The sequence below is a fragment of the Panicum virgatum genome, chromosome 5N (assembly GCF_016808335.1).
Source record: "Panicum virgatum strain AP13 chromosome 5N, P.virgatum_v5, whole genome shotgun sequence".
NCBI classification, from domain to species: Eukaryota; Viridiplantae; Streptophyta; class Magnoliopsida; order Poales; family Poaceae; genus Panicum; species Panicum virgatum.
In genome coordinates, this window is record NC_053149.1 from 64,160,561 (window position 1) to 64,171,197 (window position 10,637).

At 52.4% G+C, this 10,637-nt stretch overlaps 2 protein-coding genes across 3 annotated transcripts; both read left to right on the plus strand.

The window, feature by feature from the left end:
* Positions 1-120: 120 nt before the first annotated feature.
* Positions 121-3,771, plus strand: LOC120674292 (probable glucuronosyltransferase Os03g0107900). 2 transcript variants are annotated; one of them, XR_005675040.1, is made up of 9 exons: positions 121-514; positions 1,058-1,204; positions 1,283-1,347; positions 1,468-1,537; positions 2,052-2,270; positions 2,628-2,771; positions 2,852-2,984; positions 3,084-3,388; positions 3,620-3,771. XR_005675040.1 is itself a non-coding variant. In XM_039955457.1 (8 exons), exons 1-8 carry the CDS (start codon positions 230-232, stop codon positions 3,311-3,313), a joined length of 1,293 nt encoding a protein of 430 aa, XP_039811391.1. In that variant the 5' UTR covers positions 121-229; the 3' UTR covers positions 3,314-3,450. The 2 variants fall into 2 exon arrangements, 1 of the variants encoding a protein (XP_039811391.1); XM_039955457.1 differs by lacking the exon at positions 3,620-3,771 and having other exon boundaries at positions 3,084-3,450.
* A 3,533-nt stretch (positions 3,772-7,304) lies between these two features.
* Positions 7,305-8,858, plus strand: LOC120674293 (WUSCHEL-related homeobox 9-like). The gene is made up of 2 exons (XM_039955458.1): positions 7,305-8,158; positions 8,285-8,858. The coding sequence occupies exons 1-2, from the start codon at positions 7,762-7,764 to the stop codon at positions 8,524-8,526; spliced, it is 639 nt and encodes a 212-aa protein (XP_039811392.1). The 5' UTR covers positions 7,305-7,761; the 3' UTR covers positions 8,527-8,858.
* Positions 8,859-10,637: the final 1,779 nt, after the last annotated feature.

Below are 10,637 nucleotides of genomic sequence, written 5' to 3' on the forward strand. Positions count from 1 at the left end.
GCGAGCAGCACTTAGGACGCCCAAGCCCAGCTAGATGTAAGAACAAGGTCCGCTCGGACGGCCCACACGGCCCATACTTCCATATCGCACGTACTGTTTGGTGGGCCTAGTCTCTACCTAGACAGATTGCTCACCCGGTCTGCCTGCCTGCCCGTTGCAGCTCACCGGCGATCCCATCGCCTCTCGCTCCGTCTCCGGCTCCGGCGGCTCTCTAACGAACTACCGGAGCATGCGGCACCACCACGGCTGCAGCCGGGCCCACCAGGTGGGCGCGCTGCTCCTCGTCGCCGCCACCTTCCTGCTCACCCGCCTTTTCGACCGCCTCTTTCTCGACGCATCTTCTCCTTCCTCTCCCTCCTTCCCCTTAAGCGCCGCTCGCCCCGCCTCCCCTTCCGCCGACCTCCGCATCTACGTCTACTCCGAGGACGAGATCCAGGGCCTCCGTACTCTGCTCCGCGGACGCGACGGCACCGTCGCCGCTGCCACCTGCCTCAAGGGCCAGTGGGGCACCCAGGTTAACCTCCAACCCAACCTTCTCTAGTTTCTCTTCCGTCCCCACCCAATTTGTTACAGAACACCGGGACCAGTCTTGTCTGAGGAGGCACATCAACATCTCATCTCATCTCATCTTCAACCATTTGCTAATGCGCAGCTAACTTGCTGCAATTGTTCGTTACCTACATTACAGTATATATATAGGTGGCAACTGCTGCCCCTGGCCCTAGCTGTACAAGCATTCCTCCTAATTCGACTCAGAGGACTTATGTATTGACACCGCATAACATTAATAATACTGTTGCCAGTCTTGGCCGTGCATCTCAATTAGTGTTTCAAGCAACACAACACGCAATTCGACAGTGTCCTGATTGAAAATTGTTACTGTAGGTCACACAACTTATGTCAAATGTTAAGTTGTTCAGCTCATCAGAGTAACATAGCATAATCTACTGGTGTAATCCTAGCTGTTGTTCCTTTAATTCTGGGTACCTGCATTCAGTGTCTATTACACTCCACAGAAAATGAAACAACCTCATGTCTCTGGTTTTCCATTTCATAGGTCAAGATCCACCAGTTTCTTCTAAAGTCAAGGTTCAGAACATTCAACAAGGATCAAGCAAACCTTTTCTTTGTTCCGAGTTATGTCAAGTGTGTTCGCATGACAGGGGCGCTCAATGATAAGGAAATCAATCAGACTTATGTCAAGGTAAATCCCAACATGTTTTTCCAGGTTCATATGCATTTGAAAACAAATTCCTTACGGTTCCACCTTCATTTTATGCAGATTCTGAGTCAGATGCCATATTTCCGTAGATCAGGTGGGCGTGACCACATTTTTGTCTTCCCAAGGTACCATCTGTAATCTGGGAGCAAAAGATAATTGATTTTTTTTTCTTTTTTACTGAAACAATATATATTTGGGGGACTTGTTTTTACCTGAGAAAACTATGCTTGTTCTGTCATATATAGTGGTGCTGGAGCTCATCTATTTCGCTCGTGGGCAACATTTCTGAATCGATCCATTATACTTACTCCAGAGGTATGAGCTGTTTGTGGTGCTATTTGTATGTCCCTCGGTTTTTCCCAGAAAAGAAAAGGAGTTATAATTTTGAACTACCCAAATATTAGGGCAAGACTCAGGACTGTTTCTGTTGTATATTTAAGAAGTCTTGTCTGTATCATTTTATAATAAGGTCTCCTAAATCCTAATTTGCTACTACAAGATCATGCTATATCATGGTTAATATTACTCTTAGTGCCCTAAGCTCCAAGATCAGATCCTGACAATTTGTTATTGTGTACTTGTATGGTAAAATAAAATAGGTTTGCTTTTGCAATTATCGTTCATTTACGTCTCATTTATGTGTATGGGTTTATATTTGCTCTAGCACAAGATATCTGCAATTCATGATATAGCCCCAATTTGTTTGCTAGTGAGTTTGAAAAAGGTCACATAAGCTTGGAATTGACTTGGTTCGTGAATGTTGTGCTATCCTATTTTATATAACTCAGCATGCAAGCTACTTAGAGTGGCATTATGTTGCATTTGTCAGGGTGACCGTACTGACAAACGAGGCACAAGTGCATTTAATACATGGAAAGATATTATTATACCTGGGAACGTGGATGATTCTATGGTGAAGTCCGATGCTCGTGCCGTCCAGCCAATACCATTAAGGAAAAGGAAGTACCTAGCCAACTTCCTTGGCCGTGCCCAGGGGAAAGCTGGGCGCCTTCAACTGGTGAAGCTTGCAAAGCAGTATCCTGACAAGGTTGTTTATTGTTTGATTTCCAGAATAAGTCTAATGTGGTAATAAAATTAAATTAGTAGTGATTATTTTAAATTTAATCATTTGTTTTCTGTATTAAGTGATGAAAAGTGGTAAGTCAAAGTTTGACATTAATTTAATTTGTTTGGTAGCATCACGGTTCACTGTCAAAATTGTTATGTATAGGCACATCACAATACATGGAAATTGGTATTAAACATCCATATCTTAATTATCTACCTCAAAATAATCATGATTGCACTATATTCATTTTTCTAGGTTGCCTTTACTGTTGGACAAATATTTTGCACACATCTTTTTTTTTTTTGACTCAGACTGCATGTAACATTTCGTGAACAGCTGGAGTCTCCAGAACTGAAGTTGTCTGGGCCTAACAAATTGGGAAGAATGGATTACTTCAAACACCTGAGGAATGCAAAGTTCTGTTTGGCTCCTCGTGGCGAGTCGTCATGGACACTTCGGTTCTACGAGTCCTTTTTTGTGGTGAGCTCTCCTCTTCTCCTGCTAAAAGAGGGTTTTATGTAGCATGGCAAATCATGAGCCTGTGAGAATGTTGATGATAGGAATGTGTGCCGGTGATTTTGTCAGATGAAGTTGAGCTTCCTTTCCAGAATGTGATCGACTACAGCGAAATCTCGATAAAGTGGCCATCGTCTAGGATTGGTGAACTCTTTGAGTACCTTGAATCAATACCAGGTATTGCATGGCGCTCCTCAGTCCCCTCAGTTCATACTGAACGCTATGGTCATACATTAAGAGCATGTGCCAGATCAAAGTTGACTTATGTTGGTGCAGATGAAAGGATCGAGGAAATGATTGGTCGTGGGCGTGAGATCAGATGCTTGTGGGTGTATGCAGCGGATACGGAGCCGTGCTCTGCCATGAGCGGTATCCTGTCGGAGCTGCAGAGGAAGGTGCGGCGGTTCCATCAGTCGCCCGAGACGTTCTGGCTGCACAACAGGTCGATTGTGAACAGAGATCTGGTTGAGTTCCACAGCTGGAGGACGCCAGTTCCATTGCCGTGAACTGTAAATTCTGATCGTGACTAGTCGACAATTGTTCTGTATCATGTAGTCATTTTTTAACAAGAACGTTGTTGTTCTTAGGCCTTGTTTAGTTCCAAAAATTTTCAAGATTCTCCGTCACATCGAATTTTTGGACACATGCATGGAGTTTTAAAAAATAACTAATTGCACAGTTTAGTTGGAAATGATGAGATGAATCTTTTGAGCCTAATTAGTACATGATTGGATATTAATTATCAAATAAAAACGAAAGTGCTACAATAGCCAAACCCAAAAAAATTCGCGAACTAAACACGCCCTTACTAATCTTGAGAAGAAACACATATATTACGATTACGTTAAGGATTAACACTAGCATGCTAGAAGAAGTTTGCTGTCTTGTCGTTGTGTCGAGACTACTTGTCGCCACTCGACTCAACAAATTAGATTTTCGTGACAAACATTAATACTTGGAAAAATTAGATCTATACCATTAAAAGATTAATACTTTGGTTTATATTTCCAGTAAGAATTTTTATTTTGAAAACTTTATTTTCCGCGAAGGAGAGTTTTTAAAATCTGGGTGCACTTAGTTTTTGAAAAGACATCTATTTAAAAACAGAACTAGCTCATCTCTGTGTTAGTTTGTTACCCCCGCGGTTTGTCTTGATCGCGCAGAACTAGCTCGTTGGACGCGGCGACGACGCCGATCGCTATCCGCCTGGCCACCCTGCATTGGGAATTACCGGCGCTCGCGGTCAGAGACAAGGCTCCAAACCGAGCCGTGCCAAGCCATGTTCTCAAGTCAAAGGGGGGGGGGGGGGGGGGGGGGGGGGGGGGGGGAGTCCCGTGTCGGTCGTCGTCCACCCCACCTCGCCGTGCGCGGCTCCTGCCTGATCCGGTTACCCAAACTGGTGGTCGCCGGAGCTCAGAAAATCAGGGCGTCCGGTCGATCGATCGGAGGTGGGCGCGCGTGCAGGCGTCCATCGCGTCGAGATCGGCGGTGGATTTTGGCGGAGGACAAGGGGCAACGGACACGGAGACGCGGTGCAAGGTCGGGCCGCCGGAGTGCGGGAAGACTCTGTTTCAGATGGTTCAGACCAAACCCCCAGGGTGCATGCTGTGCGCGCGAGGATAAAAGAATCGCCGGTGATCGGGCCGAATCTGTTTTCGACGGACGCGTCAGGACAACAGGTCCTCCGCCACGCACATCTACTGCTCCTAGTTACTATGCCTTGTTTAAGAAAAAAAAATACTATGCCTTGTTTAGCATTGACTGTGCTGACCTGACCGTGTTCATCTCCTGCTCTGATCGTATATTGACCGTAAATTTCGTCTCTCAAAAAAACCTCGACCGTGAATTTGACTGTTGTCAGGTTATGCAAACAGTACGTGCATGCACATTCCTTGTCAGTACGCTTTGCCAAATCTTGGTTTATTTGGGGAAGAATAAGTAGAAGTGCTTATTACTGCCCCCACATGCACGGATCCTGCTGCCATCATCCTTGAAGGTATGGTATCCACATGAGGCTCCTACAATCATTCACACTACTACACGTCCAAGCTAGCAATTAAGCTCCACAAATTCCAATTTGCTTTGCTTGTTTATGATGATGATGCTCTGTCGGGGACAAAGCGGTGGTAGCTAATCAAGCGGAGGCACCCCCCATCGCATCGCAGCGTAGGATACCCGACCACATACTCCAAATCATCCAGAGCCACGATAATTATCCCCGCCCGAAACAGCTTTACCCCGGGGCAGCCGGCCCGCGGCCGCGTGCACGGGCACGGCCGCACACCTGCGCATCATGAAAAAGGGATCCCACCATGCATGCACGTCAATCACTTTTCCGCCCCGAAAAGACGTCGACCAACGCCCCGGCGAGGCGCCCCGGCCGTCCGATCAGGATCGCCGGCGGTCCGATCCGGTCGCCACGCGAGAGAGGGGCGCGCGGGTTAACTAATCCCCCGGCCGGCACAGTAGCAATCACGGCGACGTCTTTGGAGCTGGAGCTGGACGCCTGGACCACGCAGCGGCGCCCGGAGGCGCGATCCGATCCGATCCGGCTAGCCGAAGGATCATCGCGTGGGGCGCGGGCGCGACGGGACCCGGCGCGCGCGCCTGATGGTTCGTTCCTCGGGAATTGGCTCCCACGGAGCGCGGATTTTCCGTGCACGGCGCGCTCGGGAACGCCCAAAGGCCGTAAAGCCGGCATGGCCGGCGCCACGACCGACGCGCGTCCGCGACCGGACTGCGTGCCGCCGTGCCGAGCCGAGCGGGATCACGCAGCGCGCGGTGGCAGGGCACGGCAGGGCAGCGCGACCGGGACACCGCCGGCGCGGCGGGCATTATTCAAAGGGCACGGCACGGCGGCGTCGCCCCGGCCGGGCTTAAAGAAGGCGGCAAAGCAAAAGGAATGAGGTGGAGCTGCCGCCGCTTTCCGGGGCGGCGTCACCCCGGCTGCCCGCCCCGGGCGCGGCCGGCCCGTGTGGCCCTATCATTGGCACCTGCCCAGCGACGCCCCAAAAGCGTGACACCCGCCTCAGCTTTTCAGGAGCCCAGGCCAGGCCAGGTCGTCGAAAAGCCTCGTCGTCTCCGCGGACTTAACGGATGCGTGTGTGCGTTAGTGACTGACTGACTGACTGACCAATGCAACCCAAGCAAGGTACGGTAGCTGAGGTCTAGGCACTCCGAACAAGCCGGATCACGAGCGGCGGGTGTGACGAGAGCCCCTGCCCTCGCGCGCTTGTCTCGTCTGCTGGAGAGGACGGCCTCGCCCTGCTTTGCCGCGTACGGTCTCGTCTCCTGCTCGGAACGTGACCGGCCGGGCCGGCGGCCGCCACCTTTTCGATCGAGCTGGCGCTGCCGAGAGTTTGTGCGAGCAGCGCTAGCGGCCGGACGGCGGCGACAGGAATTCGGCCGGATCGAGCGAGCGCGTACGGCTCCCTTGCGCCCAGCGTTAACTCGCAGGAATCCCTAACTCGTATGGGCGCGCATCGCCGCGATGATTGGGCGCGTACGCCTCCGCGACTGCCGCCGTGTGAACCAAAGCTGGCGCAGGTGGCTAGCGATGCAGCCTAGCGCTCACATGAGCAACAGTGCGGTGGCTGCCGCGCCAATGGAATCGCCGCGTGCACTGGCTGCGTGCAGCGCGGCCGCGGCAGGTGAGAACATGATCGGCAGACGGCATGGCAGACAAGTCTAGCTGGACCGGATGGATAGAACGGCCGGCGCCGCCGCGCCGGTTGGCAGCAGCACGCAAGAGGCCACTCGACATGTTACCCGCGCCTGACACCGCTTTTGAATTCCATGCACGCGTGAGCGTGAGCGTGATCTGATCGCGCGCACCAATTTTGGCAACGCCTGCAACAACAACAAGTCGATCTCCGATGCATGGAGGAGGAGCTCGGAGATCGAATGAACACCTCCACGCAGCAACCAGTAATCAAAACGAACCCATTACGCAAGTGATAAAAAAAAATTGCAATGGATGCAGGTGTGCGTGGTTTTGCAGCGAGAGGGATGCAGGCCTGTCCTGTTGCCGCTTGACTTGTTCGACCAGAAGCCATTCAGGAGAGAGATTTTAGTTTTAGCACGCCGCGCCGGCCGCTTATTCAAAGCTTGACCGCCGGCCGGCTGCTGATCGCGCCCGTGCGCGGCGAGCGAGCGCGCGATTCGCTTGGGCTGGGTCGCGACCGGTGCAAGGAGCCGAATCGGCACCCCCCACGGTGGCACTAGAATACTCAAGGACTCTCGGCTCGGCGAGCGCAGGGCCTCATTCTGGGACACGGTGCTACGCGACAGGACGGCACTTAGATTTCCATGCATGGGCGACCGGGGCCGCATTATCATTATCAAACCGCGCTTAAGGATGTCGGGCGCGCGGCTCGCGCGCGAGAGAGAGGGCGTTTTGGATGCAAAACAGTGGCAGCTTTCGCGCATGTCTCTCTCTCTCTCTCTCTCTCTCTCAGGTCTCAGCGTTCGAGGAAAGGGAAACAAAAGGAGAGCACCGAGACCTTCGAATCCGCTACTGCCGCTGCCACGACCGCGCGCGGCCTCGGCGCCCTCCCCCGCCCCCGGCCGGTTATATAAGCGCCAGCGCCAGCCCCCTCTGCGCATCTATTGATTTCAGCATTGCTTCTGACCGGAGGAAGATCCCGGAAGAGACCAAATCAGAAGCAGAAGAAGCTCTAGCTAGTGTAGTTTCCACCAGCACGCAGCTTGCTGCGTGTTGCATCATCGATCCAGCTTCTTGCATAGCATTGATCGACCTCGCTCGAGCTCTCATCACAAGCAAACTCTGCGTAGCAGCAGCTCATCTCCGTCAAGCAAGTCCGTTTGGGATTGTGGTAGCTAAGAAGATATATGTATATATATAGCAAGTAGCTACTGCATATATATATATATACATATATATATAGGTAGCTGCACTGCAGCAGCGATCGATCTGATCGGTCGGTAGGTCATCATGGAGGCGCTGAGCGGGCGGGTAGGGGTGAAGTGCGGGCGGTGGAACCCTACGGCGGAGCAGGTGAAGGTCCTGACGGAGCTCTTCCGCGCGGGGCTGCGGACGCCCACCACGGAGCAGATCCAGCGCATCTCCACCCACCTCAGCGCCTTCGGCAAGGTGGAGAGCAAGAACGTCTTCTACTGGTTCCAGAACCACAAGGCCCGCGAGCGCCACCACCACAAGAAGCGCCGCCGCGGCGCCTCCTCCCCCGACAGCGGCAGCGGCAGCGCCAGCAACAACGAGGAAGACGGCCGCGCCGCCTCCCGCGAGCCGGCGCCCGACCTCGTGCTGCAGCCGCCGGAGAGCAAGCGGGAGGCCAGGAGCTACAGCCACCATCACCACCGGCTCCTCACATGTAAGCACACACATGCCCTGCCCACCGTTACCTTACCGTTGCACGAGATCGATCATCATGAGCTACCTCGCTCATCATCCGCGTGTACGTGCTGACATCGATGGACGACGACGACCATGCATGCAGGCTACGTGAGGGACGTGATGATGGAGCAGCAGGCGGCCGAGGCGCTGTGGGAGCGGCCGACGAGGGAGGTGGAGACGCTGGAGCTCTTCCCCCTCAAGTCGTACGTCGACCTCGAGGCGGAGAAGGTCCGGTACGTCAGGAGCGGCGCCGCCAGCGAGCAGTGCAGGGAGTTCTCCTTCTTCGACGTCGCCGGCGGCAGGGATCCGCCTCTGGAGCTCAGGCTCTGCAGCTTCGGGCCCTAGATACACCGGCGCTGCATGCACCGTACCAAAACGTATTGGGCCTTGTCGTCGTATACGCATCATTGCATTGTGTAGTGATTCCAGCTACCGACATGAAAAGGTGTAGGGAATGAGATACGGCATGGGCTCTACCGACGACGCTGCATGAAGAATCTGAGAGGATCAGGGAAAGAGCACGCAGATGAGATTTGAACTGCCTTTTCCTTGATATTTTCATCATGATGAGACTACTGCTTCTTTTCGTTCTTTTCTGCTGCCTGCCTGCATGGCGTATGTACTAAGATTAACCCTGTTCATTCAGCACTGATGATATATCGATCTCCCTTTCTTTCTATTGGAACGAACCTGCATACCGATGATATCCATATCCATAACCATTATTATTGTTTCCATTCCCTGACACAATGCAAGTTTTGAGTCTTGTTTTATGTGCTTGTGGCTTGTGTGAACTCTGCGATTCACGCATGCATACTACAACGCGTTAGGTGGGAAAGATGCATGGCGTAGGAACACTGCTAGCAACTGGCTTTTACAGGACATAGGATTCAAGATGTCGTGCTACGGCCATCTAATTTTTAACCGTGCAAGCCTGTGGTACCGGGAGTGCTTGTTGTTGTTGTCTCCAGCTTTCAGTTTCAGATATAGGAAATACACAGCCGCAGTTCTGACTTGCTCGCAGCATGTGATGGTCAACTGCCACCGGCATGCCTCTAGGGAAGTGGCTCATCAGTTTGCTTTGGAGGCTTCTTGTTGGACATGGAGTTTCAAAGCTCTTGCAGCTAACTTTTCGGCCATCTGGGCCAAGCTTTAATTTCTTGTTTGTTGACTCTTCCACACTGACAAGTGACGACTGATGACATTTTTTAATTATATTTTCGGAGAATTGAGTGTGCATCCACGTTCCATGTGCAGCTTTGCAGGTTTCAAACTAGTAACGGCGCAAAAGAAACATTCGATTTGCCTGATGGCACCCTCACCAGCCGGGAAGAGAAGGGGGGAAGGATAAAAGCACCGTTGCAGAATGTTTGCTTAACTAGGACAGCAGCGCGCTACGCCGCGCCCAGCTCGAAATGTGCAAAAATATTGTAACTGGGAGGCAGAAACTGAAGAAAGAAAACAAAGAAATCAATTTTTAATTATTCCTCTGTTTGCTGGACATAAAATATGTCGACATTAATAAGTTATCAATTTATGTTTTTTGGTTGAGAATTAGATGGATAGATTATTGTGCCTTTGTTTGTTATGTTGTCAATTTGTGTTTTTTCGTTGAGAATTAGATGGATAGAATATTGTGCCTTTGTTTGTTACGCACACTACTACAAAATTCCATTAACCGAGGCATTTTAAAATTGCCTCGGAGGCGAACACATTAAAAAACCGTCTCGGTTAATGCCTTGACTAACCGAGGCATTTATTTTTTATTAACCAAGACGGTCATAGTCAACCGCCTCGCGAAATTGATTAATCGAGGCGGACATTTTATTTACCGAAGCAGTTAAAATAACTGCCTTGATTAATCATTTACGGAGGTGAACAAATTTAACACATCTGCCTCAAAAAATCAGGACCAACCCAGATCCAATTGGCAGCCCACTATCACACTCAACTGTAAAACAAAATCCACACCCTAACCCACTGTCGCCGCCCCTATCCCGTGCGCCCCCTCTCTCAACTCTCTCTCTCTCCACACACACACACACACACACACACATGTCAGCGGCGGCGCCGCCCCTCCCCCACCCCCACGCCTGCGGTCGCGCCGCCCCTCCCCCACGCCGCCGGCGGCGGCGGCGCCCCTCCTCTACCCCAACGGCGGCGGCGGCGGCGACACCCCACCCCTACCCCGATGACGGTAGTGGCGCCCCTCCTCTACCCCGACGGTGGCGGCGGCGACGCCCCTCCCCTACCCCGACTCCGGCGCGGCGTGGGGCGAGGAGCAAGGGCCCAGCGAAGCTCGGCGTCGGGGAGCTCGAAGGCGAAGGCGGCAGACCCTCTCCGGCGCGGATCCGCTCCTCCCTCGTGCGGATACGGCGCCGGCAGCCTCCACGCGCCCAGTCTCCTCCCCTCCTCCGGAACCTACAGCGGCAGCGGCGCGGCTCAGAGCAGCGACT